At 50.1% G+C, this 27,675-nt stretch overlaps 3 protein-coding genes across 11 annotated transcripts; 1 reads left to right on the top strand and 2 right to left on the bottom strand.

Annotated features, from left to right (window-relative positions):
- Nucleotides 1-1,194: 1,194 nt before the first annotated feature.
- ZNF771 (zinc finger protein 771) lies at nt 1,195-9,294 on the bottom strand. 3 transcript variants are annotated; one of them, XM_072942948.1, is made up of 4 exons: nt 9,177-9,237; nt 8,880-8,953; nt 8,370-8,519; nt 1,195-2,262 (listed from the first exon to the last, which is right to left on the bottom strand). In XM_072942948.1, exons 3-4 carry the CDS (start codon nt 8,508-8,510, stop codon nt 1,450-1,452), a joined length of 954 nt encoding a protein of 317 aa, XP_072799049.1. In that variant the 5' UTR covers nt 8,511-8,519; nt 8,880-8,953; nt 9,177-9,237; the 3' UTR covers nt 1,195-1,449. The 3 variants fall into 3 exon arrangements, with proteins under 3 accessions (XP_072799049.1, XP_031543292.1, XP_031543293.1); XM_031687432.2 differs by lacking the exon at nt 8,880-8,953 and having other exon boundaries at nt 9,177-9,294; XM_031687433.2 differs by lacking the exons at nt 8,880-8,953; nt 9,177-9,237 and adding an exon at nt 8,642-8,855.
- Nucleotides 4,790-27,555, top strand: SEPTIN1 (septin 1). 6 transcript variants are annotated; one of them, XM_072942945.1, is made up of 17 exons: nt 4,790-4,918; nt 19,133-19,184; nt 19,942-20,007; nt 21,319-21,429; nt 22,813-22,907; nt 23,173-23,250; nt 23,820-23,882; nt 24,060-24,150; nt 24,243-24,329; nt 24,570-24,693; nt 25,001-25,135; nt 25,229-25,346; nt 25,986-26,087; nt 26,209-26,308; nt 26,553-26,718; nt 26,961-27,051; nt 27,156-27,555. In XM_072942945.1, exons 6-17 carry the CDS (start codon nt 23,233-23,235, stop codon nt 27,240-27,242), a joined length of 1,182 nt encoding a protein of 393 aa, XP_072799046.1. In that variant the 5' UTR covers nt 4,790-4,918; nt 19,133-19,184; nt 19,942-20,007; nt 21,319-21,429; nt 22,813-22,907; nt 23,173-23,232; the 3' UTR covers nt 27,243-27,555. The 6 variants fall into 6 exon arrangements, with proteins under 6 accessions (XP_072799046.1, XP_072799044.1, XP_072799047.1 ...); XM_072942943.1 differs by lacking the exons at nt 21,319-21,429; nt 23,173-23,250; XM_072942944.1 differs by lacking the exons at nt 4,790-4,918; nt 21,319-21,429; nt 23,173-23,250 and adding an exon at nt 17,329-17,447.
- ZNF48 (zinc finger protein 48) lies at nt 12,942-17,235 on the bottom strand. Of its 2 annotated transcripts, none has more exons than XM_072942941.1 (3): nt 17,163-17,235; nt 16,666-16,759; nt 12,942-15,526 (listed from the first exon to the last, which is right to left on the bottom strand). In XM_072942941.1, exons 2-3 carry the CDS (start codon nt 16,742-16,744, stop codon nt 13,725-13,727), a joined length of 1,881 nt encoding a protein of 626 aa, XP_072799042.1. In that variant the 5' UTR covers nt 16,745-16,759; nt 17,163-17,235; the 3' UTR covers nt 12,942-13,724. The 2 variants fall into 2 exon arrangements, with proteins under 2 accessions (XP_072799042.1, XP_031543294.2); XM_031687434.2 differs by lacking the exon at nt 17,163-17,235 and adding an exon at nt 16,927-17,137.
- Nucleotides 27,556-27,675: the final 120 nt, after the last annotated feature.

Here is a 27,675-nt window from a genome sequence, read left to right as displayed (position 1 = left end):
GCCCTTCCCACCAGCACATGAGTCTCTTCCCTATTGACAAACAAAACCAGCAGAACTCCAGCTCCTTCCCTCATGCTTTTCATGCCCAAACTTCTTGAAAAGGGTCGTCTACACGGATCCATTCTGCTTACTCTTTATCCCATTTATACCCTAATCCACTCAAAGCTGGCTTTCACCCCAACCCCTCCACTAAAACTGTCCACACCACTTTCCCCAAATTCATACATACACAGTGGACACCAGAGCATCAGTTGACTGAGCTGTTTTCCTCCGTGAAACACTTGCCTCTAGATTTCCCAGACAAGACACTTCTGGTTTTCTTTCTGCCGCTGGCTGTTCTTTCACAGACTCAAGTTCTCAAGGACCCCTTTCTGAACGTGGTGCCATGCCCTCCAGACCTAATATCCCCAAGCTGCTATTTCCCATCACCTCCCTGACCCCTCCACATTTAATCACACTCAACATGTCCAGATAAGGGTGTAACAATTGCTGCCACTTCAAGTCCTGTCCTGCTCCTCATCCTGTGCCATCTCAGGGACACTACCTGCAGTCCCCCAAGCTAAGAAATGAAGTCAGCCCCACTCTTCCATTCCCTTATCCCCACAGCCACTTTAACTCCTATGAATTCTAGCTCCTTAAAAATATGCCAGATCCACCCCTCCCCTCTAATCTCTCAAGGCTTCTTTGCGGCCTTGGAACCTTTAACTGGCTTCCAAGTTCCTTAGTGGTCTCTCCTGCCAACCTCTTTGCTTTCTGTCCCTACATTCCACCCCAGGGGACATCTGCAAGCTCTAACAAGTCTGGCATGCAGTTTCAGGGGCTCTCCATATTTCCCCAACCCCAAAATGCTCTTAAGACCAGCTTAAATATCACCTCTGAGAAGAGCTTCTCTAGTGCTATGAAGACTACTTCTTCACTAGACTGAATTCTGTGAGGTTCATGCCGCTCGCCAAAGCTCTGCAGAATACAGTGCTTGTTGATCACGCATATGCTAAACATATGGACCCTTCCAGATCTGAGGTTTTGAGGACATAGCCAAGGGCCGAGTGCAGGATGACTCCACCACACGCAGAAACGCAGTTCCAGAAACGCTTTGGGGCTTATAGCCCTAGTTGGCTCCACGACAGTTCACCTAAGCCTGAAGAAACCTTCAACTTTCCTCCTGTCCCCACTCACCTCATTCACAGGCACAGGTAGGGTGAGGATATAATATTTTATTCACTAACACGGACGGAGGGGATGTAATGAGGGGGAGGTGGGCACGGCTTCCAGGAACCTCGGCGGGGGATTCTCCCTGTCTCCCAGTTCGAGGGCAGCCAAGACTGCCATCCCACCCGATCCCAGTCCCGGGTGGTGGGGTGAGGAGTCGTCGTCCACGCTAACGCATCCCAGGCCTGGGTCCCAGTATGTCCCTCCCCAACCAGATCCCGCGGCGACAAGAACGGCGGCTCAGTTGCCCTCACAATCTGGGCAGCGTTCAGTGGCAGTGGCGGCTGTAGCGCCAGGGGGTAGCTTGAAGTCCCGGCCGCAGCCCGCGCAGATATACAGACGGCGCCGCATGTGAGCGCGACGGTGGCGGATGAAGTGCGAGCTGAGCCGGAAGCGGCGGCCGCACTCGGCGCACGGGTAGGGGCGCTCGCCCGTGTGCGTGCGCGCATGCTCCGCCAGGTTGGAGCGGTGGCCGAAGCGGCGGCCGCACACGGCGCAACGGTGCGGCTTCTCGCCTGTGTGCACGCGCCGGTGCTTGGCTAGCGCCGAGCTCTGCGCGAAGCGCGTGCCGCAGTCGGCGCATGCGTAGGGCCGCTCGCCCGTGTGCGTGCGTCGGTGGCGCGCCAGGCACGAACTGCCGCCGAAGGCGCGTCCGCAGTCCGGGCACGCGTACGGCTTCTCGCCCGTGTGCACGCGCAAGTGCTGTGCGTAGTTGGAGCTCTGCGCGAAACGGCGGCCGCAGTGCACGCATGCGTACGGCTTCTCGCCAGTGTGGCGCCGCCGGTGCTGCCGCAGGTTCGAGGCGGCCGAGAAGCGCTTGTCGCACTCCGGGCACTCGTAGGGCCGCTCGCCTGTGTGCGTGCGGCCGTGTTTGGTCAGCGCCGACTTCTGCGAGAAGCGCCGGCCGCACTCGGTGCACGCGAAGGGCCGCTCGCCCGTGTGCGTGCGTGCGTGCTTGGCCAGCGTTGAGCGGCGCGCAAAGGCGCGGCCGCAGTCCGGGCACGCGTGTGGGCGCGCCGGGTCGGCCGACGGCGCTGGCGCCTCGCTCGGGACCTGCGGGGAGAGGGGCGACAGGTCAGCCCTGACCGAGAGGCCTGGGAGCCAGAAACGTGGGGCTCCGCAAGCTGCAACCTCTCCGTCCCCGTTTGTAAAGTAGGAAATGCCACGGTGCCTGCCTCTTAGGACGGTTGTGCGCGTTAAGTGAGATTAGCCATTAACGCACATCACAATGCTTAGTGTCATTCTAGCTGTTCTTTATTAATACAGTATTTATTGAGCGCGTACAATGTGCCAGACTCTGTTCTAGACATTGGGGATTCAGCATTAAATAAAAAAAAAAAATTCCAGCTTTCAGTGAGAATGGATAGGAGTGCTTGTATTGGGAGGATGCTGCAAATTTAAGTAGGGTTGTTAAGAAACCTTACTGATGTCACAAGAGCAAAGACCTAAAGGAGGTAAAAGAGCAAGCTACTGCGGGAACAGCAAGGCCCTGAGGCAGGAGTTTTTCTGTTCCAGGAATAACAAGAAGTGCCTAGGGCAGAATGCAGGAGGGTGAGTGGTCCTGGGGTGGGGGGATATTTTAGCATAGGGCCTTGAATGTGAATGAGATGAGGAACCATTAGAAGAGATGTTAGATGGTTTTGAGCAAGGACACAAACAGATCAGACTCATATTTTTAAGTCCCACAGAATGAAGGACGGGAGAGGGTAGGAACCCAGTGAGGAGGCTACTATACTGCAGTCAAGAGAAGATAGTGGCTCGGACCCAGGTGACATAGGTGGAAACTGAAGGTGGTCTGCTTCTGGATATATTTTGCAGTTTGAAGCCACAAATTTGATAACAGATAAGAAATGTAAAGAAAAAGGGGTTGAAATGACTCCAAATTTTTTAAGCTTATTAGCAACTGCAAAGGTGGAGTTGCTGTCTACAGAGATGAGGATGGTGGGAGGACCAGGTTGGTACCTGTGATCTGTTTCTGACCTTATCTCCAATTTTCCTCACCACATCTGGAGCTCAGGAGAGAGGCCCAGGCTGGAGATGTTAACTGGGAAGACATCAGCCTGTAGATGGTTTTTAAAGTCATGAGATTGGATGAGATTACTCAGGGAATAGGCAGAGAGAACTTGGGGCAGCAAGATGAGGAGCAGCCAGTAAAGGAGACTGAGCAGAAGCAGCCAGTGAGGTAAGAGAGCCAGGAGAGCATGGTATCTTCAAAGCCAGGCCAGGATCAAGTCCGGGCTCAAGAGCGAGCACCTATCATTTTTTAAAGCTGTGAAACAGGCAGCAAGGGTAAAACCTAAATATTAATCTGAGGCATAAAATGGAAAAATATGAAAATGTGCCAGTTTCATAAGGTCTGGCCCTCTAGAGATAAAATCAGAAGAAGAAATGCTTTGTAAGAAGCAGATGAAGGGAAAACAGTTTGCACTAACAGTAGAGTGAAGAGGAATATTGAGGGCACATTGCTTCCTTCTTAGTAAAGAGAAGGCTCATCCTGGAGTTGCTGAGTCTAACGTGGGCCAAACAATCGCAATCAGGTATATATTGACTAGTGACCAAGTGAAAAACTGGGCACATATTAAGGACAAGACAGTGTTAGCTTCTTTCTCCTCATATTCCATCTCCACCGAGTAATTATCACTGTTCTCTTATAGACAAGAGAACAAGTTAAGACAGAGTAAGGGACAACTAGGGATGGTAAGAACTTTTCTTTCTAAAGTTGCAAGGATGGGCCTTCAAGATCCGTTGTAAAAAGACAGCAGCTTTCTGGTAACCAACTCAGAAATTTGAAAACTAGGCAGTTTGGAAAATGAGTGACCAGTCAAGGGAACTCTGATTTACACAGTGTACATAATGCTAATGGTGATAACAGCATTACACTGTAAAGCTTTGACAATGCTATTTTATGTACATTATTGTGTTAAATCTTCCTGCCACCCCTTTGAATCAGGTGTTATCTTTTGGTAATTGAGAAAACTGAGCTCAGAGAGATTAAATTCACTTAGCCAGTCGGAGTCAGGACCCACTTTAACATTCTCACCCTTAGCAGTCGGCTACATTGCTTCCCGGTACTTGCTTGCCAAGATATGACAAAGGCTGGACTCCAGATGCCTGGCGCTCTCCAAGAGGGATTCAAGGTTAAAATATAACTTGATACTTTAAATCGAGAAACTCCCCACAGCAGAGTTGGCACAGTCTGAATTCAAGGTCACACTTTCAGTCTTGCCCTGGTTTTGACATCTATTGGGTTTATTTTGAGTTGACCAGCCTGAGAACTTCCTTATGCTGTGTTCACTGACTTGGGGAAAAAGAGATTCTTCACACAAGTACCCTTGGTATCTCCAGCTCTAGGAAGGGCGCCACTTCCTTCTGCAAGGAAGAATCTTGGTAAGAGGGGCTGAGTCTAGCTCATTAAGACCCCAGGCAAGTTCCTCCCTTCCCCTGCCTCAGTGAACCAAGGAAGGCTAGGCTAGGTGAGACAGAAATTTCCCGACTTGAGGTATGCACTTAACAGAATGCAAAAGGATTCTAAGGGTTATGTAGGCAAACATTTATCTTACTATAATCATTATTTTCACAGGTATTAGGAAAACAATGGATCACAAAACCAACAATTTCATCAATATTGTTATTCAGATGAAGGTAAATTTATTTAACAAAACAATGTGAATCTATCTGAAGAAGAGCACTGAATGAAAGAGCACAACAGGTGAGCCATATTATGTGACTGAAGCTCAGCAAATACCAGACTTAAATTCTACTGCTGTTAGATTTGAAAATGAGAATAAAGGGTATTTGCACTGTAACAAGAGGGTACCATGGGGATACAATGCAGTACAGTAATATGATAATCCAGGTATTTAAAGTTAGTGGTTTTGTCTTTCTGCTTTAGTTTTTTTTTTTTAAACCAGGGCAAACATCGCAGTTTCCTCCTCAGCCATTACTTTTCTAATAATAATAACACTCCCATTTATTGCACACTGTGTGCCAGGAATGATGCTAAGTGCTTTTCACCTATGTCCTTTTTTTAAATTCTCACAACTCTTTGGGTTAGGTATCATTAACTTCATTTTAAAATAAGGATATAAGACTTAGAAGTAAGTGACTACCAAGGCCCTACAGTTAATCAGTCAGCACAGCCAGGGTTTGAACGGAAATTCTCTCATTGTCCAAAACACCTCTTCTCTCAGCCATGATGCAGTTCTAGCTCACTGACAAGTTTGAGGTCACCTACACAGCTTGTCTCCCTCCCCTGGACTCTTATAGCTGCCAGAATCTCCCTTCTCTTGGGTACAAAATATAAAATACGATCTCCTCCTCTGCTCATTGCTACAGGAAGTGTGGTCCACTGACCAGCAGCATCAGCATCACAGGGAACTTGTTAAAAATGCGGAATCTCAAGTTCCACCCCAGACCTACTGAATCACAGTCTTCATTTTAACAAGATCCCTGGGTGATACGTATGCATGCTAAAAATGAATAACCTCATCTAGAAGAGAGACAAGCTACTCCTGGAGAAAGCAGGTGGGAACTCGAAGAGGGTATTAGGCTGAGAAGGCTGAAAGACCCTGTGGGCAGTCTTAGAGGTGAGAAAGGTCAGGTGTGTTTGAAGCTGGGGGCATGGGATGGGTGCTGAGTGATGAGAGATGAAGCCAGGACATGAGGTCAGATGGTGAAGAGCTTTGAATGCCAGGCGTGGGAGCTGAGGGAAACAGAAAACCACTCAAGGGTTCAGTTTTAAGCAGGGAGAGACAGAACTGGATGTACATAGAGCCCTCTGAGAAAATCTATTCATTAAAGATAGCTGGGATTTTGATAGGCAGTGAGCGAATACTCTGACCCCTGGGTACAGCATAATTAAGGCCCTGTTCTGGATATGAGCAGCCATGGGACTGGGTGACAGCTAAGAGCCACAGAATGCCAACACTAGGAGCTTTCGAGATCACTATTTCATAGAAACTAAGACTCAGGGAGACCACACAGCAAGTTGTTGAGCTACCCTGTGGGCACATCTTCAGGGGATGTGTGTGTGTAACTCCCACTCCCAGCCCCCTCCTCCAAATCCAGTCACCCACGTGATGCTTAGACTGGATTTCAAGGATCTTACTTTCATTATCTCATTTTATAGATAAGAAAGCAGGTCAAGGCAAAGCCGGTTAGGATTTGAACCAATGATTTTAACAGCTATGTGATACCATTTAGAGTCTAGCCCTACAGCCCTTTCATGACTAGCCATGCTCACTAGCTCCAGCCAGTCCAATCATGGCTCCCATTAATCCCCTTCTTTCCATCTTCTCTAGCCTGCTGCCACTACCTTAGAGCAGGCTACAGCTTTACCCCTGGTCTCCCCATAGCAGCAAATGAGTCTCCTAAATAGAAAATCTGATCATGTCTCTCTGATTTGAGACTTCTGATGGCACCGCGTAACCTAACAGACTGTCCAAATTCCTTTGCTGTCTTTCAATCCTTTTACTCTCTGGCCCTGCCTACTTCTCTGGCCTTATCTTCTCTGAGCATTTGCTTTTGCTGTTTCCTCATCCTGGAATGCCCTTCCTCCTTCCCCATTTGCCCAATTCCCACTAAGTTTTCAAGGACCATGTCAAAGTCATTCCCACTGCCTTGGGTTATTTGCCCTCAATCTTCTGTCTAGGCCTCCATGTTGGTTTCCCTGTTCACTCCCAGCCCCAGGATTCAGCCTAGAAAGGCTTTGATAAAATGAGTTCAAAAATCTTCAGAAGGATGACCCAGCCCAAGGTCCTAAGTTTTAGAATAGAATGCATAATAATAGCAGCAAATACTTATTTAGTGTTTATTATATGTCAGACACAGTTCTAACTCTTTACATGTACTAACTCTTTTAATCCTCCCAGCCCCAAAAAGTAGATGCAGTTATGAGTTCCCTTTTACAAACAAGAAAACTGAGGCACAAAGAGGTTAAGCTTGCCTAAGTTCACACAGCTGGTAACTGATGGAGTTGAAAGTCCACCCTAAGCTCTGAGGTCTGAGTTCTTAACTTACAGACCAGAACTGGAGATCAGGGGATCCACAGGGCCAGAAGAGGCAGGCTGAGCTAGGATGATGGGCCAAAGAGGCCTGAGAGAAACAGAACTAAGTAGTTATTTTGACTGAAATAGGAGGCCACGGCAGCCAGCCCCCTCCCCCTAGGGCCCACCACACTCACTAGGGGGCAGCAGAATTTTCTTTTCCTGGGAACTGGCCCCTGTGCAGGAAGAAATCAGGGAGTCTGAGCCCAGAAACCTGGCCCAGGAGGAGCCCTCCAGGTGGCCTCAGGGCTGCTGCGACTGGGAGTAGGAGTCCTGTAGGGTTCGGGGAAGTAGAAAATATACCCAGTGGCACTTAGGTCTCGAATGGGGAAATCTAACTTATATTTTGATCTCCTTAAAACTCCTCTCAAAACCTTCAGCACCCTCGGGATAAAACCGAAATGCCCTACCTGGCCTGCCAACCACCCTACTCTCATTCATGCCACAGCAGACTGAACCACCTGCCCCCATTTCTCCCAGTGCCCCACTCACTCCTCTGAGCCACAGGAAGGGCCATTCCTTCTATCTGGAATAGCCACCCCCTTCAGCGCTCAGACTATCCCTGGTCTCAAATAAGCCATCCCTTCACTAACTTTGAGACCTTTGGGCCAGTCACCAAACTGTCCAGTTTACTGGGCCTCAGTTTCCTTACCTGTAAAGTGGAACAAATACTGCTTAGAATAGTGTCTCACGCGTAAGTAAATACTACCAAGAGTCAGTTGTTAACTGTTGCTGTTACCTCTTCTGACCTCCCTCACAGCCCTAAGTCTGCAGTAAGCCCTAAGTCTGCCATCTCTGGGTCTCCACACCCCCCTGCACCCATCACACAGGATTGAAAGCTGTGTGATTATTTGTTAGTCTAACCCCATTAGACATCAAGCTCCATGGGGAACTGAGGATAGCGTTTACTCTCCAGCACCCAGCACAGAGCCTGGCACAGTAGGCGTGACATCTGTATGATGGCAGCATAGGCAGTGGGACAGAAGGATGGGTGGCCAACCCTGAGAGTCTAGGTCTGAGAGTCAGGGGAAAGTAGGGACATCCATGGCTTCTGAGGGAGAGGCTGGACCTGCACGAGGTTAGGGGCAATGGGACCCCAGGATGTGGGACACGTACCTCCTTGTTGTCCATAGGGATCTTGAGTTTCACTACTTCATACTTCTCCTCACCCTCATCCTCCTCACCCTTCACCAGCAGCACCATCTCCTCTTGCATCTCTTCCTCCTCCTCCTCCTCTGTCTGCTGTTCGCCCGGCATCTTGGTGTCCTGGGGCAAGGAGCCGGGTCAGAAGACCCGCCCCCCACCATGGCCCTGGCCCACACAAGGCGGTGAAGCCGTGGCTTCTCCTTCTCCCAACTAGACCAGGTCTCTGGGTCTGATCCTCTTACCACTATCCCAGCCCGGCCCTAGGCCCCATCCTTGCCCCGGGACCAGCTTGGAAGTCACTCGTTCACCCCACTCATCCCGGCATTCAAGGCCCTGAAACAGTTCGAATCTCCAGCCCCAATGAGTCGCCACCCTCCCCGCGCTGAGTCACTCCCCGGAGCCTGGTCGGGCGGCCCGGAGCTCCAGGGCACGGGCTGGAGGCGGGATCGGGGCGGAGACCCTGGTGGAGTGCGCACTCACCAGCCGCAGGTTCCGCGCTCGCGCTGCCCCAGGCCAGGGCGCCGGGCGGTTGGGCACTCTCCGAGGCCGCGAGTCTGGGGGCGGGGCAGGGCGGGGCCTCGGTGACGATCGGTCATTGGTCCGAACACCTAACCCCGCCCCCGAGGGGAGGGTCCTAGAGGACCCAGGCGTCCGGCCCAAACCGGCCCGGGAGTGTGGCGAGACCAGACCCAGAGGCTTCCGCTGTTCCCCGACTCCCGAGGGCCCTGGGCTGCCCCAGTGGGCGTTCAAGGTTCTCATCGCCCGGTTGTGACCTACCGTCAGGTCTCGTCTCCTGTGGACGGCTCGAAGGTCTCCGCTGCGGCCAAGCGTGTCCGCTCCGCCCGAAATAGGCCACGTGCGCTCACGCCCCAGCCTGGGCCTCTCGCTGGCGCCCCGCCTGGAGGGCGGACCCTGTTGCCTCCTCACCTCTTCCCTTCGCTCTTTTTGCCTCTTCTCACGTCTTTTCTCCTTTCCCGGCGTCGTCTTCCCGGTCTCCTGGTCTCTGGGATACCTTGCTCTTTGAATACCTACTTACCATATCAACAGCCATCCAGGCTGCCGCTGACATGTATTGTGTATAGCCTCCAATGCTAAGCGTTATGCTAAGCGTTTTACACACCTGATCTCTTGATCCGCATAAATGTGAACGTATTTCACAGATGAACTGATTGACGTTCAGGGGAGTAAATCGATTTGCCTAAACTACACAGTAAGTGTAGGTATAAAATTATAACCCACGGACCAAATCCAGTCCACGGAAGTATCTTGTTTGGCCCTCAGGGTATTTTTACTTATAAAAACTAACTTAAAGAAGAAAAAAAAAAGGTTTTTTTTTTTTACAAATTTTGATTTCAACATTGAAAAATTGGGATATTTCATATAAAGTTCTGTATTTTCTCACTTCTCTTGAAAAAGATACCTAAGTCTCCCATTTTATGAATGGGGCAACTAAGATTCCGACGTGATGAAAGAAAAAAGAATACTCAGTAAGTGCTTACAATCCTTAATTGTCTCTTTACAACAGCCCTGTGGGGATCAATAATACTATCTTTCTTTGACAAATAAGGGAACTAAAAGCTTAGAGAACTTAAGTAATTTACTCAAAGTCACATAGCTTGTATGTAGCAAATTCCAAAGCTCATGCTCTTGCACCAAATTATCTCTCAGAAATGAGGTTACATGAGCAAATTGGTAGCGGAGCCAAGACCCAAGCCTGAGCCTCAGTCTGCAGAGCCCAGGGCACGATTTGGATGTTGAGATTATATCTGGTCAAAGTTCTGCTCTTCCGCAGAGCTGGGAATGGGGTAAGTGAGTGTGATACACTCAAGATCCCCAAAATCACTTTGATTGGGTTCATTCTTCATCAGGTATTTATTGAGCCCAACTATGTGCCTGGTACCATTCTAAATATTGAAGATGCAGTGAACAAAACAGACAAAAATCTTGGCTATTATGGCATTTCTCAGGGTGTAAAAAATGTCAACAGATAAACAAGATAATTTCAGATAATAATAGGTGTAAGAAAGAAATAGGGCCAGATGATGCAATAGGGAATGGCTGTGGTTGGGGGCTTCTTTAATGTGGGCAGGGACAGCATCTCTTAGGAAATAATAAGTGACATGAAACTTGAGTGATGAGAAAGTGTTAGCCATTTGAAAATATGGAGGAAGAATGTTCTAGACAGAACTACAGAGACTTTTAGGTGAGATTAAGCTTGGCATGTTTGAGAACAGAAAGATGTGTGGCTGGAGCCAAGTGAGTTATCGAGGGGAAATGTAGTGTGGGAATTGGAGGAGAGGCAGGCAGATGCCAGGTTGTGGCTGGAACCATAGCAAAAGGCAAGGCCTGCTTCCCCTGATTCAGAGACTCAGTGAGGAGACTCAGCTGGGAGCAGTGAAAGTCCCTACTGGAAGGTCCTCCTACTGTGGGAGGACTTTGGAACAGATGCTTGCAGGAGGAATAGGTACGAGTATCTCTCTGAAATCAGAACTAGTTCCTGTTTTTGAGAATCGCACAGTCTAGTAAAGAAGATTGTGATTAAAAAAAATTTATATATATTTGTATGTCACATCCATATGAAAAGGAAACAGTAGGTGTTGTGGCAGGAGAATAGCGGGGTGGAAGGGAGTAGATATTGGGTGCAGGCCTTGCCGAAGAGATAAATGTAAAGGACCTTCAAAGATAAGTAGGAGTCTTCCAGATGGACAAAGAGCAGGTTGTAGAACCGTGAACTCTTGTGAAGAGCACATCCAAGGAAACAAAAAGTATTTAGTGAGGCCTATTGTGTGCCAGGCCCATTTTAGGACTAGGAAGTAGAAAGTTGAATTTGGGAAAGTCTTTATCTTACTCTTTACTCTGCATTTCATTGTGTGTCTTCAGCCTCACTAGAAGTTTACTTAAGTTCTTGACTCCCCAAGGACTTGGTGCACACTCTTTATTCTGCCTAGAACATGCCACCCCCCCATCCCATCTCCCACCTCCTCCTTTCTTAGCTTATTCCAAATTAGTCTTTATGTCATAATTACCACTTCTTTGGAGAGGCACTGGACCATGTAGGGTCAGATGATTCTCTCCTGCATGCATGCATGCTTTCTGCATAGTCTTTACACTTGAAAATAGTTGTTCATTGCCTATCTTCTGCTTGGAAACTGATGGCAGAAACTTTGTCTTACTCATCCTTCTATGCTCACTACCCAGCACACAGTAAGTAATGCTGTTGAGTCTCTATTTATCCGAAAGACGCTCTCGGTATGTTAAGTGCTCAGATGAAGGGGCCCAGTGGGGAGGTTTAGGGAAGGCTTCCGGGAGGAAATAATGCTTGAAGTGTTTGGTTAGGTTAACAAGGGCGGGGTCGGCAGCATTCCAAGTTAAGTAAACAGAACATTTAAGAAGCCCAGGGCTGAAATCACATAGTGGAAGGCCTTGAATGCCAACTTAGGAGGTAAGTTTTATTAGAGGACATGCAGAGATACAGCAGGGTTTTTAATTAGGGGAGTGACATGGTCAGATACAATTTTACAGAGTTCATTGCAGACTAGCTTGGAGGCCAACCTGGTAGGGAGGGGAGACACAGAAACCAGCAGTATCTCCCTAAAGCCCCAAGAGGCCTCCATTCAGATCTATGGGTGTGTGTTCACTGAAGGACGGAAGCCGCGAAGAACCCCAGAACAGAACTCAAAATTCTTGGGTTACGGAGCGTTTGTGACAACTTGGCAGCGGTGGAAAGACAGGGAGGAGCCGTGCAGCAGCAAGCTTTCATTGGTTTCTAGGGAAGCCCGGGCGATGGTTAAGATCTCGCGAGAGATTCTACCCAGGCTCATTCCTGCACGCAAATTAGCTGAGACGCCCAGGCGGCGAAGTTGCAGGGCAGTTTTGGACTTCATTTCTTAGGTGGGTGAACCGCCCTAGTCTTTTTTTTTTTTTTTTGTCCCTGGCCAATCAGGTCAGTTCCTTCTTCCTCCCTATTGGCGCCCTCCTCGGAAAAAGCTAGGAATTGGAGTCCTGCACCTAATGACGCATGGGTGGCTGGGAAATACGTTGCCTTTTCCAGGGGATAAAGAGGCCTTCCCCTTTGCCCTCCTTTTGGGCTCTGTAGCCAAATGACCTGCTTCTTGAGAAATAAAAAAGGGTCGCAGGGAGGCGAGGTTCCCAGAAGGCAGAGCATCAGGCAGGCCCGCCACAATTTCCCCCCACCTGTCGCCGTAGCAACAGCGCTCAAGGAATCCCCGCCCCCCCGACACACACACTCTCTCTGCCTCCCCTCTTACCCCGTTCCGTTGTGTGTTTTTCCTTTTAAGGGTCGCGCCTGATGCTGTGGTGTAGGTGGCGCCTGTGGGCAGGCAGAATTCAGGTCTAGGGCATCAGCTGACAGACCTGGTTGCCGTTTTTTAACCAGTTATCAGAGCTAGAAAGCAGCTATGAGGAGCCAGCTTCTTTATTTGACGGGCTCAGAGGTCAAGTTTACACATGGCTTGTAGGTTTTGCCTGTGGTGACCCTTGGGTACATTTTTCACCCCTCACCATGCACACACGAGTCCAAACCTCAGACAAAAAGCAGTTTATTGGCAAGGAGACACAGAGATGTGACTGTAGGGTCTTGGTGCTTCCCTGGCCTCTCCTCACTCAAGTACTGCTCTCCAAGCCAGTGTGTCTCTGCTGATGCCTGCCAGGAGGACCTGGGCTTAGCATCCAGAGTGGATGTCCTTCTGCTGTCTCTGCTCTATTCTGCCAGTGTCCAGATGTCAGGATGGGTTGGGCTTCTCCAGGGCAGATAGGTCTGGTGCCTGTCCAAGTGGCCCTTCCTGCCTAAGACTGCGTCTAGTGGCCTGAGGCTGGGTACTGCCTGCTTCAGAGCTCAAGATGGCCCTGCCTCGCTCTGTCACCACAAACGTCGTAAGTCTCATTGTTGCAGCTCAACAGGTCTAACAAATCCTGGTTCAGGGTGCTGGTCTTCCAGGGGCAAGGTTGGGAGGAATCAATTAATAGGTTAAGAGGCAGCAGGAATTCTTTAAGGAGTTAATGGCCCTCAGGCTAAGGCCAGTTTATTCATTCAACAAATAAACTTATTGAGTGTCTTCTGTATAGTAGGCAGTGTTCTAAAAGCTGGGGGCATATATCACACTGGCAAGGTCCTGACAGCCCAGCCAGGACAATTTCCTGAGCTTCAAGGTCATTGTCTCCAATCTCTGTCTCTATCTATTCACTCCTTTCTCCCGTTTCTTCCCCTCCTTCTCCCTCCCACCACCTCCCAGGCCCTTTCTTCTCTGCTTAAGGAGCAGATACCCTCCTTTTGGTCTCCTGGGCCTCCACCCTCCCTAGACCCCATCATTCTAGTCCCGTTGGTGGCTCCTCTTTCAGGGGCCTTGCCCGACCATCCCCTGTCCCAAAGGGCCTCAGGACCAGGTGCCCACGCTGGTGCTTAATACGGGCAGAACTGTCACCAAAACCCTTGCCACATTCTGCACACTTGTATGGCTTCTCCCCAGTGTGTGTTCGCCTATGTTTAACCAGATCTGAGCTCCGGGGAAACTCCTTCCCACAGAAGCCACATACATGGGGCTGGCTGGGTCCGGAGGGCTGGGCCCGGACTCGGGATCGAGGGGTTGTGAGTGCTGGGCCAGGGGGGTTATGTGGCCTCAGGAGAGTGGATGGTGGTGGTGGCCGAGCCCGTTCACCACGGTGGGTGCGGAGGTGCTTGACTCGGGCCGAGCTGTCGGCAAAACCCTTGCCGCATTCAGGGCAGAGGTAGGGTTTTTCCCCCGTGTGTACGCGATGGTGTTTCACCAGGTCCGAGCTTCGGCGGAAGCCCTTGCCACACTCAGGGCACTTGTGGGGCTTGTCACCCGCCAGTGGTGGGGGTGGCTCCCCAGCCTGTGGGCCCCCAGGCTCTGGCTCCAAGCCAGGCAGGCCAAAAGGGCCATCACCTGAGTGTGAAGGACTTCGAGGCGTCAGCGGGGGGCTGGTGCCGAGGGGAGGTGGAGGTGGGCTTGAGCTGGGGGGTGGGCTGGGGATCAGGGGGGCCAGAGGGTAGCCCGGGAAGCTGAAGTCCTGGGGCTCCATGTGAGTGAGGCGGTGGCGGAGAAGGGTGGAGCTGAGGCTGAAGGTGCGGTCACATTCCGGACAGGCGTGAGGCCTCTCACCACTGTGGGTACGGAGGTGCTTGACCCGGGCAGAGCTGTCAGCAAAGCCCTTGCCACACTCAGGGCAGAGGTAGGGCTTCTCTCCTGTGTGCACCCGCAGGTGCTTCACCAGATCTGAGCCCCGGGCAAATTCCTTTCCACACACGTCGCAGCCAAAAGGTTTGGGCCCTAGGTGACTGCGCTGGTGGCTCAGGAGGCTGCAACTGAGCACAAATCTTTTTCCACAATCAGTGCAGATATATGGCTTGTCCTGGGCCTTAGGTCCCTGTGCAGCTGCCATGGCCGCTCGGGATGGCTGCCGTCGGGACACCACAGGCCGAGGGGGCTGCTCCCCTCGGTGTGTCCGCTGATGCTTTATGCGGGCAGAACTGTCGCCAAAGCCCTTGCCACAGATGCCACACTTGTATGGCTTCTCACCCGTGTGTGTCCGCTGGTGTTTCACCAGGTCAGAACTCTGCCGGAAGCTCTTGCCACATTCCCCGCAGATAGTGGGGCGCTCACCAGCAGGGATCCTGGACCGAGGAATCTTTGGGGGACCCTGGGCTGGTGGTCGGGCTCTGTAGGGCTTTTCACCGCTATGAGTTCGCTGGTGTTTGATCCGGGCAGAGCTATCCCCAAAGCCCTTGCCACAGACCCCGCACTTGTAGGGCTTCTCCCCTGTGTGGGTCCGCTGGTGTTTCACCAGATCTGACATCTGCCGAAAACTCTTGCCACACTCACCACACACAGCAGCCCGATCACTAACCTGGCCCCAGCGTGGTTCTCCGAGGAGCCGGGGGCCTCTGTCCCGAGCCTGAGGTTTTCCAGGTCCCTCTCTCTGGACCCACAAGTCATCCCAGGTCTGGATGCCTTCGGGTTTGAGAGAGGCATTTCCTACTTCATGACCTGGGGCCAAATCTTCCTCTTCCTTGAACCCCAGGTCATCCTCCTGTGGGGCATGATCATACTCATCTGGCTGAGAAATTTCTGCATTCTCACTCCCTAGACCTGGGGAAAGAAAAGGGAGTTGCAGATCTGCCCTTTGGCTCAGGCCCTATCTTCCACTGCAGCCTCCCCAAGAAGGTGTCCTTGACAGTCTGTGGTCACAAGGATCTCTCTTGCTCTTGCTCCTCTGAATTTCTGAAGCACATATTGTCTGTGCCTCTCAATAACAGTAACTTCTTTTTACCATTGCCCTTCGTATGTGCCAATAACTTAATTAAACATTATTGAATCCTTGAGAACAATCCTATGAGATAATACTGTTACTATCCCCATTTTATAGACATGGGGAGACTTGGAGAATTTAAGTCACTAGCTCAAGGCTATTAAAGTTAGAAAGTAGTAAAACCAGGTTTCTAACTCGGGTATGTCTGATTCCCAAGACTGTGTTAAGCCCTACATTATATTGTCTCTATTTGGAAAACCAGTACTCGCTAATTCTATTATATCTTTTTTATATTAGCGCATCCTGTAATTTATTTCTCAATCATCTTGTGTGTACCTGAGAGGACCCAGACACACACCTGTTTCTCAAGATGCTTCGGGTTGGTAGGAGATAAAACACAAATAATTATGATTGCAGGCTTAGAATAACTGTGCTGTCACAGCAGAGAGGAAATAGGGCTGGGCTTTCACAGCATAGAAAAGAGTAAACCATGGAAAGGAATGGAAGATAAAGCTGGAAAGGGATGCTGGAATTAGATTAAGCATGTATCCTCTGAATTGAACACTAGGCTAAGGTTTTTAATTAGTAGGCAGAGGGAGCAAGGGAAGGTTTTTGTGAAGGGAGACAGGATTAGATCTGGACTTAGATCAGTGTGACTACACAGAGAGAAAAGGGCTGAGGGGAGGTTGCTGCAATTGCCAGGATTAGACAGAATGAGGCCTGAAGTAGGATAGAGGCAGTGAGGATGGTGATGCCTGTCGGGAAGGGGAAGTCCTTGAAATGATGCCCCTCGTGACCTGATGCGTAGTAGGTGCTCAGAAACATTGGCTCCTTCCTTGGGCTTTTGCTCCCTTCCCCCTCTCTCCCCGGTAGCACAGTTCATGTCCGATTTTTCTGGGTCTGGGCCAGGTAGAGCCCAGCTCCGGAATCCCCACCCCGCCATTACCTGCCCATGGCGGCGCGCCGCCTCGTCCCTCACCTGTGCGGGCGCCTCTCAGCTGCTCCCTGTCCTCTGGGCCACGGAGATCCGGGCCCCAGGACCCCACCGCGCGCTCCATCGCCGGTACGCCGCTCTGAGCAAGGGGACAGACACAATTCTACGGTCACACAGCCATGTGCGGACGGCTGCGCCCTGCCGCTGCCCTCTGCCGGCCGGTGCGGGCACCGGGCAGCGTCCAGACCCGAGGTGCGGGGCGCGGCTCCCGGTGACCGCCGCCCGCGCCGCCCGCCTCCCCTGCACCTGCTGCTCCTTCCGGCACTCAGCCTCCTCCTTCCCCTTCAACCGCCGTCGCCGCCGCCACCCCGGCGCCCTCCGGAGCTCTTCGGGGGGGCACCGGTGTCCGAGCCGCCGGCGGCTCGGGGATGCGGGCTCGGCGCCAAACGAGGAGGGGGCTCGGACCCAGGCGTCCTGGGGGCTGCCGCCGGGGGCGGGGACGGGAAGCGGAAGCGCCGGGCGGCACCGAGCCGCTCTAGGACCTTGGAGGAGCTGCACTCCTGTGGCGGCCGCCTGTGTCCTCCGGAGCTCGGTGGCCGGCGGGCGCTGCGTGCCGCGGAGAGGGTTACTCTGAGCCGAGGACAGATGCCCGAACTCGGTGGTTTTAACCGTGTGCCTCCTGGGTTGGAGCTGAGCGAGGAGGGCCGAAGAGCTTCCTAATTGTCGCTGTGTCGGGCCACCCGCGCCGACCCCCGGAGCTGGCCGACAGCGCCAGCCACCCCAGCCCGGAGAGACAAAGAGATCCAAAGACGGACCCAGAGAAAGGGGTGGGGGAAAGACCAAGGCAGACAAAGGGCGGCAGAGGGCGGCGGAGACCCCTGACGGGGCGGGGGCGGGGCGCCGAGACACAGGAAACAAAGCGGGGCTGGTCGGAGAGGCCGGGAGCTGCGGGTGGGGGCTAAGCTGGGGGAGACCAAGGCAGGAACAGAAGCTAGTGGCAGACACCAGAGTGCTGTGGAGAGGCAGCCTGATGGAATTAGACCTGGGCCCCGAGACTCACAAAGTCGTATTTTAAGAGCCCAGAGTGAGAGAGGCTGCAAAAGCGGAGAGACGGAGAGACTGCAGCCGATCAAAAATACAGGAGGAGAAGATTGGCTGCCAGAAACAAAGAGATGCAGAAACAGATAAGAGATATAAAGTGACTGAAACAGAGTCGGAGGAACTGCAAGAAAAGGCAGGGAACCTGGAGAGAAACAGGCCCAGAGGCAGTGGAACAAAGACCAAACAGGCAGAGACAAAGAGACAGACACAAAGAAAGAAGCCCTGAGGAGACTAGGGACAGGTCGACAGCCCTACAAAGGCAAAGCCCAGGAAGAGACTAAAACATGAAACCCTGTTTCCCAGCTTGGTGGGCCCCTGGCTAGGGCTGTGTTGTAGTGGTCCCAGGGGCATGATTCCCCAGTATCTGTACTCTGGGCAAGCTTGCCTTTGGGGAGCAGGTGGGGTGCCTGGAAGTGTCTGAAGCCCATCTAATGATGGAGAAGTGTAACCAAGATTTGTGTATTAATTCACATTTATTAGCGCCTCAGTGTTATGCCAAGAATTTGATACAGAGGTGAAACACATGTAAGAGTTGTCCTTGGGATGCTACCAGTTTAAAGGGCTAGTATACAAATCATGACAAATAAGAATTGTTGGGGCATTAGAGAGTTACATGTACTGATTCAAGATAGTGTGGGAGAGCAGGAAGAAGCCTAATTTGTGGGAATGAGTCTACATGGTTCTAGGTACCTGGTATGCATGAATGTTAGACACTGATAAACAGGGACCACAAATGAATCAACACATACTTATGAATCACCAACCAATAATTTAGACACTGTCTAAGACCTAGAAATACAAAGAAACCCCTCAGGGAGCTCTCGGCCGGGTAGGAGGTGGGCAGATGATGTGACAGATTCTATACTGACATAATGAAGAAAGATTTGATAAGAATGTAGTGCAGAAAGAGAGAGACCTGGAGAGTTTAGTGGCTGTGGACACTTTTTAAGGTCATTCATGCAGAGTTTGATTCCTGCCCTTGTCATTTGCTACTGTTTAACCTTAGGGAAGTTACTTCTGTTTCCTGAAATGATAATACCCAATTTGAATGGTTGAGGATAATATGTGTAAAGCACTTAGTAAAAAATAGCAGAAATTACTCTTTGGGCTGAAGTAAGCAAGGAAGAAGGTGGCATTTTTGAGCTGGTTGTTTCAGAACAGCTAAGATTTCAGCAAAGTCTGGCTGAAGTGGGCCTTGAATGAAGAACTCTAGACAGGGAATGAAATAAACAGTGGCCCATGCACTCAAGGAAAACCTGCTGTGTGCTGGAAGCTTGGAATCCAAAGATGGTTATGACCTATCCTCAAAGAGGAAAACAGAATAGGTCTGTTTTAATGTGTCATGAGTTTACATAATAGCAAAGTAGTGGAAGCTAAAGATAGGATGGTAAGTTAATCATTTGTTCCACAGACATTTCCTGATGGGTCCAGTGTGTACCAGGCACAAGTGCTGGGAAACAGAGGTAAGAGGGCACCAAATGGCAAAGAGCCAGTCCCTCTTGGAGGAAACCCCCCAAAGACTGGCCAGCCCACATGCCATACTCACTTGTAGAGCTAGCTCTTGAGATGAATCCTGGAGTTACTAGGTCTGAACCTGAACTCAGTTCTAAACATATAGAAGCCCCCCCAGGACTGCCTGGTAGGGCATAGGTAGCTATGAAGATATGATGGTGAGATGAAAAATAACTAATCCAGATGATTATTAAATGGGAAAACTGCTGTCCACCGTACGCTGTCCCATTGGAAACTCAAGAATCTTCCTTTCTCTAAACAGGTCCCAAACCTTATCACATGAATAATTGGGCATAATTTGTTGGGGTTAATAAGCATGTAAATGGAATACTGTGTTACTACTACTAATTCATGTCATCTCTGCACTTAACACAAAGACCAGCCGAGAACCCATTCTGCAGGGTATTTGTTAATATGCACATATACTTTAAATATGTGACTTCCTTTGATTCAGTAATTCCCTGTATAGAGATGAGGCCCAAGGAAATGGTTGGACAAGTGCATAATGATAGCACCACAGACGTATTCATCCCAGCTCAGCACTGTTTATCACAGGGAAGAACTGGCATCAACCCAAATACTAAGCAGCTCTAAAAATGTTAATGCAGATGTGTATTCATGATCATAGAAAGGTGTACAGAATAAAAACAGGTTTCTAAAGTTCCAGTATGATCCTAGTTTTGTGACTATATTTATTCATATGTATAGGCATATGAGAAAATTTAGAAGAATACAAAATCAGAATGAGGTTATATCATGGTACTAATATGAGAGGTAAGTTTTTCTAACCACTTGCATTTGCTAATTTTTCTATGAGACTATGTGTTGGTTATACAGTAAATAAATGATATGCCTGTTTTTTTCATTTTTTATTGAGATGTAATTGATTTACAATATTATGTAAGTTTCAGGTATACAAATAGTGATTCACAAGTTTTAAAATTATGCTCCATTTATAGTTATAAAATATTGGCTATATTTCCTGTGGTGTAAATATATCCTTGCAGCTTATTTATTTTATACCTGGTAGTTTGTATCTCCTAATCCCCTACCCGTTTTACACCTCCCCCTTCCCTCACCCACTGGTAACCACTAGTTTGTTCTCTGTATCTGTGAGTCTGTTTCTTTTTTGTTATATTCACTAGTTTTATTTTTTAGATTCCACACATAAGTGGTAATATACAATGTTTGTCTTTCTCTCTCTGACTTATTTCGCTAAGCATAATACCCTCCCAGGTCAATCCATGTTGTTGCAAATGGGAAAATTTCATTCTTTTTATGGCTAAGTAGTATTCCATTATATATAATTATATGTATTATATAATATATAATGTGATATATATATATCACATCTCCTTTGGACATTCATCTGTTGATGGACACTTAAGTTGCTTCCATGTCTTGGCTATTGTAAATACTGCTGCATGAATATTGGGGTGCATGCATCTTTTCAAATTAGTGTTTTCATTTTCTTCCAGTATATACCCAAGACTGGAATTGCTGGGTTATATGGTAGTTCTGTTTTTAGTTCTTTGCAGAACCTCCGTACTGTTTTCCACAGTGGCTGCAGCAATTTGCATTCCCATCAACAATGTACAAAGGTTCCCTTTTTGCCACATCCTCGCCAACATTTGTTATTTGTGGTCTTTTTGATGATAGCCATTCTGACAGGTGTGTACATGTTATTTTCTTAAAGGTTGTTAAATAATTTAGGGAAGAGCTGATTAGAGCCTGAACTCAGTGCAAGGGCAAAAGGGTGAAGAGTGTAGAGAGGAAGGGACCAATTTTTCTCATTAATAGGAAGGAACTGGAAACTGGATATACTTGAGGAGAGCAAGGGAGGGGGGTGTTCAGAGTTTTAACTAAGTCGGTAGGGCTGCTCAGCCTGATGAGAAATGCAAGAGGAAGGGTTGTGGTGCAGTGGGGAAGGGTATAATTATCCCTCCCTTGGCCTTTCAAAGAACTCTGTTTATCTCATTACACTGTATTTTTAGCACCAGCACTGTGTGTCACATTTACTTGTGGCTGTCTCTGTCTTCCTAGAGGGCAGCAACTGTGACTGATTCATTGTGTCTGGATTCTCAGCAGCTAATCCAGAAGAGCAGTCACTGAGTTGGAGCCAGTGGCACAGTCACACCCCTCAGCTCATGTTATAGCAATAACTAGCAGTCTATGTGAGCTCATCTCCTACGCCAGGTATGAAGGAATGTGTGTCAGGCATATAATCCTCATCATGACCCTGTGAGGTAAAATTATTAATGCTACCATTTAACAGATAAAGAAACTAAGTCATAAGAGGTTAAAGTAAGATGCCCAAATTCACACAGTTAATAGGATCACAGAACTCTTAATCACTGTATGTGTATTATCATATGAAACTTGCACAGATTTTGTGAATTCAGTATGGGAGGAACTTCCAATTCCATTTGATAGATGAGGAAAGTAAGGCCCAGAGAGGTGATTTTCCCAGGGTTACATGAAGGTGGCAGTACTAGAAATGAGGTTGAAGTAAAGATAAGGTAAATGGATGGCAACATGGATGGGTCTTTAAAAATAGTGCTGAATGAAAAGTTAACAGAAATATATATTCATCTCTATATATATTACCATTTGTGTAAACATGTACTGTATACTGTACATTTTTCAAAATATATGCAAATAAAAAAATTACACATTAAGCACATTAGCGTGGTTGCCTTGAAGTGAGGAGGGGAAAGGAGTGAGCCATGAGCCTGTGTTAGTCGCCTCAGGCTGCCATAACAGAATACCACAGACTAGTCTTAAACAACAGGTATTTATTTTCTCATAGTTCTGGAGACTGGAAGTCCAAGATCAAAATGCCAGCAGGGTTCATTTCTGGTGAGGCCTCTTTCCTTGGGGTGCAGACTGCTGCCTTCTCACTGTGTGCTCACATGTACAGAGACAGATTGCCGATGTCTCTTCTTATAAGGACACCAGACCTATCGGATCAGGGCCCCACCCTTATGACCTCATTTAACCTTAATTACCTCTTAAAGGTCCGATCTCCAAATATAATGGGGGGTTAGGGCTCCAACACATGAATTCAAGGCAGGGAGCACAATTCAGTCAATAATGGGCCAAAAGGGAAATAATAAATAGAACCAGGAGGAGTGGAGAAAGGAAATGGGGTTGGAGCAGTAGGCGGGATCCAGATCAAGCAAGACCATAGTAAGAAGACTATCTTTAAAGGCTCAGAGATGTCACTCAGTTAATAAATGCTAAAGCTTAGGTATGTATACAGGGTACAGTGTATATGTATCTGATTGACTCCAAAGCACACATCATCCAAAACCACTCTGAGTCCTGATGAGTGAGTAGAAATGTGTGCATTTCATCTTACTATGAAGAAAATGGAGTTCAGAGAGGTCAAATGACTGGCCCGGGGTCACATACTAAGCAGTAGAGCTGTGGTTTAAAAAATTCTTTCTGACTCCAAAGCAAACCTTCTTTTATGTGTTCTGCAGCCTCCCAGCTTTGTCCCTGACTAACTTCACTCACTCATTTTTCCATGCATTCATTCATCTAGTACATTATTTACTGGCACCTTCTTTGTGTCAGGTGCTGTCCAAGACACTGGGGATACAGAAATTAGGAAGACATGGTCACTGCCCTCAGAAAGCTCAGCTGGGAGTAGAAGAGACAGCCACAGTCTGGTAAGCAAACGTGGGCATTGGAAGGGCCTGTGAAAGGTGCCAGGGGTCCAGAGGATGGAAAAATGACTCTGCCTCGGGTAGGTGGGTAAGATTTCATAGAAGAGGAAGAAGAGCCCTTTGAATCAAATCCTTGAAGGATATTGTGCTGTACACCAGAAATTGACACTACAGTGTAAACTGACTATACCTCAATATAAATAATAAATAAATAAATAAATAAATAAATAAATAAATAAATAAATGCAAAAAAAAAAAATCTTTGAAGGATGAAGAGGAATTCACCTGGTGCAGAAGAAGGAAAAGCTCAGTGTGAGCAGAGCCAAGGATGTGGCACTCACTAAGTGTGAGTGCAGGATGGGGTTATGAGGTCAGATGGGGAAGGCTGCCAGATCAGAACTCAGACTTGATTCAGAGGTCACCGGGAAGCCTCTGAAGGGTTTCGAGCAGGGGAGTACCTTGGCCAGGATCCTGAAGAAAGTTCTCTCTGGTGGTGGTATCCAAAGACCTGAAGTCCTTTAAAGAATCCAATGCATGAGCTGGTGAGGAAAATTGATGGCCCCTCCCACCCACACTCCAATCTTGTTATGGCTTTTGGTCTACTCAGACATTGAAACTTTTTTTTTTTTAAACCATCCCTGTCAAAGCCTTCATCTCACTTGCTAGAGAGACCAACCCGCTTCCTTCCTCTCTGCCAATACCCTCCCCCCCAACAGGGTGATGGGGCTACAATCGGGCTTGGAACAAAGGAATACAGAGAACAGAGGGGTTGAAGCTTTCTAAAGGGGTGATAGGCAAAGGGATCCAGGAAGTGAGGACCCCAGGTATTCTTAGTCTTGGCTCTTCCCACCTCTCTGGGCTGGTTCGAGCATCTCAGCTTCCTACATTGCCCGCCCCCTTGTTTGCTGCTCTCAGCTTCCTGCCCACCAGAGGAAGTGGAGAGAGACAGCAGGTGCAGCGACAGCTATCGGGGCCATGGTGAGTCTTTATGCCCAGGAATCCAGGCATCTATGCTTCCAGCGCCCAACCCCCCAAGGAAGCCAGGCCCACCCAGGTCAACCCACAGTAGGCTGACTTCTCCTAACCCCAAGATCAGGTTGCACTGGGGGCCCTGCCTTCAGCCCTCAGCAGCCTCATATCACGCCCCCCCAACAGGACAAGGAGTATGTGGGTTTCGCCGCCCTCCCCAGTCAGCTGCACCGCAAGTCCGTCAAGAAGGGGTTTGACTTCACACTCATGGTGGCAGGTCTGGGGGTCTGGAAGAGGGGCCTGGCAAGGGGTCCTCAAGAGACCTTGGCTGTCCTCTCACCTGATCAGTTGGTTCTGTCCTGTCCTCAGGAGAGTCAGGCCTGGGAAAATCCACCCTCATCAACAGCCTGTTTCTCACCAACCTCTATGAGGATCGGCAAGTACCAGAGGCCAGTGGTAAGACCGCCCCACCCCATGCTGTCCAGGCACTCTGATCCCTCCTGTGTCCCGAGGCTGCACTCTCTTCCTTCCCATCTGGGTCTCCCGTGATGTTCTGGGGGACTCAGGCAGCTCTCTGATTTTCTCTGAGACCCAGTCTCCTCCACTGAAAAATATGTGGGGGCAACTGAGAGCCTAAGGAAATCAGTCCTGCCTCAGACCCCTACCTAGCTCCCTGATGTCTCCCCATCCTCATAGCCCGCTTGACACAAACCCTGACCATTGAGCGTCGGGGTGTGGAAATCGAGGAGGGAGGTATTAAAGTGAAGCTGACCTTGGTGGACACACCTGGCTTTGGGGACTCAGTGGATTGTTCAGACTGGTAAGGAGTAGGGGAGGGTATGAGGCTCAGCTTCCCAATGTGGCTATTCTGTGGGGACTGAGGGGTTAGATACAGGGCTGGTCTACCCTGGCTGCCCCAACCCTGATCCCAAAGGTGGGGCCCATTTCTGGTGGCCTTGTGGCCCAAAGTACCCATTGCTTTCCGACATCTCACCTGCCAGTTTCCTCTGATGTCTTTGGTTGGAGCCAAAGAAACTACTTCCCACCCCCACAGTCCTGGCTCCCCTGCCCGCTTCCCTGCCTGTGGTCCCTGATCTCCAACTGCCTGCTCTCTCTCCATGCCCCAGCTGGCTGCCCGTGGTGCGCTTCATTGAGGAGCAATTTGAGCAGTATCTTCGGGATGAGAGTGGCCTGAACCGGAAGAACATTCAGGATACCCGTGTCCACTGCTGCCTCTATTTCATCTCACCCTTTGGCCGGGGGTCTGGAGGGCACCCTGGGGGTTGGGGCATTTGGAAGGGATGAGGGGGGATCTCTGTACCTGAGACTGAGATGGGACCAATCCCTGGGTGCAGGCTCCGGCCTCTAGATGTGGCCTTCCTCCGGGCGGTGCACGAGAAAGTCAACATCATCCCGGTCATTGGCAAAGCAGATGCCCTGATGCCTAAGGAAACACAGGCCCTCAAGCAGAAGGTGTGTGTGGTGGCCTCTGACCTTTGGCCCCACATGAAGCCAGAAGTCATGATCAAACCCATACTCAGCTTTTGACTTCTTTGATCTTGGGATAGCCTTTTTGGAGCTTAATGTGTCAGGCTAGATTGTGGGAGGTTTCTGAGAAAGGTGGGTCGTAAGCTGCCTAAGGGAGCCATGTCTCTGGAGGCTCAGAACAGAATCCCTAGACTGGATGCTTGGCTAAGGCCTGTATGAGAGCAGGGACACAGACATGATGACCCCCTTTTATCTCTCTGCCCCGGAGTGCTGACCACCTTCCTAGCCCCAGTGTCTTCAGAGCCCTCTCCCATGTGTCTGCTTATGTTTTTCTCTCCTGGTCTTTTGGTGTCTGCACATCTTAGAAACTTCCCAGGCATCTGTCTTCCCTGTTAGGGTAACTGTTTGTCTCAGTTTTGCATCATCTAGGTCTCTGCCTTTCATTGTCTTCAGATTTTGTTTTTTAGTCATCCTGTATATCCATCTCACCATCTGTGTCTTTCATGTCTTCCTCTGTCTCTACCACCCCCTATCTGTATCTATATCTCACTCTCTGTGGTCATGTAATTTCTGTGGCTCACAGCCTCTGTGTTTCTCACTATCTCTGCATCTGTCTTTTTTAAGATCCGGGACCAGTTGAAGGAGGAGGAGATCAACATCTACCAGTTCCCTGATTGTGACTCTGATGAAGATGAAGACTTCAAGAGGCAGGATGCAGAGATGAAGGTGCAGAGGCAAAGGAGGAAGGGGCAGAGAAGCAGGGGAGGCAGATGTGGAAGTAGGAGGTGAGAAAGAAGTTTCTGCCCAAAGTGGGGCCAAGGATGATTCCCTGACTACTGCCCTCTAGGAAAGCATTCCTTTCGCAGTCGTCGGTTCATGTGAAGTAGTGAGGGATGGCGGGACCCGACCGGTGAGGGGACGACGCTACTCCTGGGGCACCGTGGAGGGTGAGTAAGCCGGGACATGTGTTCTGAGGCCAGCAAGCAGCCCAGGCCGCCTCCAAGTCAGCCACATCCAACATGTGAAGATGGGGCGAGCTCTGGTCCCGGGGGTCCTAGGAGCCGAAAGAGGGGTCCTTGGGCAGCAAACTGCGGACCCTCCGCTACAGCGGTGGCAGGGCTTTGGGGCGACCCGACCCAGCTGATGGGGCTGGACCACAAGCTCCCTGACGCTCGCCGGTCCGCCCCCCAGTGGAGAACCCCCATCACTGCGATTTCCTTAACCTGCGACGGATGCTGGTACAGACACACCTGCAGGACCTGAAGGAGGTGACGCACGATCTGCTCTATGAGGGCTACCGTGCCCGCTGCCTACAGAGCCTGGCCCGGCCCGGGGCGCGTGATCGAGCCAGCCGGAGGTGAGAGCCGGAGCTGACTCCTAGGTGCTTGCAAGGCCCCTCCCTCACCAGCCTTCACTTTCCAGACCTCTCTCCTAGAATCTTTTCTCACCCACTTTGCTTACGGCTTTAAGGCCCTAACCCGAAGGACATGTGTCCACCTTCTGGACCCCAGCCAAAGCCTAGGCTCTGCCTCGCGGCCGTGACCCACAACCGCGCCTCTAGCCCTTGATTGATTCCTGCCCCTTCCCTACACCCCGTAGTAAGCTCTCCCGCCAGAGCGCCACAGAGATCCCTCTGCCCATGCTGCCTCTGGCGGAGACGGAGAAGTTGATCCGCGAGAAAGACGAAGAGGTGAGCAAGCACCTAGCTTCCCCCGCGACTAGGGCCCCAAGCCCTCTTCGAAGTCCCTCTCTGGCCTCGCCCGGTCCCACCGCCTGCAATCTTGCCCTGTACAGCTGCGCCGCATGCAGGAGATGCTGGAGAAGATGCAGGCCCAGATGCAGCAGAGCCAGGCTCAAGGCGAGCAGTCGGACGCTCTCTGAGGCCCCCGCCGGGGCCCTACTTTACCTCACCTCCGCCTTCAGTTCGTCTCTTGTCCGATCCCCGAGCCCCAGGCTGCCTGGCTCCTAATCCCGGAGCCCCGGACTGTAAAGCCCTTCCTTGCAAGGGATTCACCGGCTGACAATTTCTCCCAATCTCGGAGTTTGTAGCCCCGCCTCTGGCTCCGCCCCCGACACCGCCTTGGCCCCGCCCCGTCCACTTCAAGAGCCCGAGCTTCACTTCCAGCCCCTACCCCCCTAACCCTGTTCCACTTCACTGAAGCTGAGACATCAATAAAAACTTAGTTTCTTTGAGGCTTCGCACATCTTCCCTTTCCCAGCGGGAAAAAGTGGCGGGCGTAGCGGATGGAACCGTTCCACCCAGGCTTCTGGGCCACTATTTATTCATTCATTTGCTGGGCACTCGTTTAGAGCC

The sequence above is a fragment of the Vicugna pacos genome, chromosome 18 (genome assembly GCF_048564905.1).
Source record: "Vicugna pacos chromosome 18, VicPac4, whole genome shotgun sequence".
NCBI lineage: Eukaryota > Metazoa > Chordata > Mammalia > Artiodactyla > Camelidae > Vicugna > Vicugna pacos.
The sequence above is the reverse complement of the archived record's forward strand: the minus strand, read 5'-3'. Positions and strand labels throughout refer to the sequence as shown.

Coding starts and splice junctions, on each gene's coding strand:
- ZNF771 (XM_031687432.2), bottom strand. CDS start 8,510: ATGCCGGGCGAACAGCAGACAGAGGAGGAGGAGGAGGAAGAGATGCAA. Junction 2,263..8,369: donor TCCCTATGGACAACAAGGAG/GTACGTGTCCCA, acceptor CTCTCCCCGCAG/GTCCCGAGCGAGGCGCCAGC.
- ZNF48 (XM_072942941.1), bottom strand. CDS start 16,744: ATGGAGCGCGCGGTGGGGTCCTGGGGCCCGGATCTCCGTGGCCCAGAG. Junction 15,527..16,665: donor GCTGAGAGGCGCCCGCACAG/GTGAGGGACGAG, acceptor TTCTTTCCCCAG/GTCTAGGGAGTGAGAATGCA.
- SEPTIN1 (XM_072942943.1), top strand. CDS start 19,977: ATGAGGTTATATCATGGTACTAATATGAGAG. Junction 25,136..25,228: donor ATCTCACCCTTTGGCCGGGG/GTCTGGAGGGCA, acceptor CCCTGGGTGCAG/GCTCCGGCCTCTAGATGTGG. Junction 26,719..26,960: donor CGTGATCGAGCCAGCCGGAG/GTGAGAGCCGGA, acceptor TACACCCCGTAG/TAAGCTCTCCCGCCAGAGCG.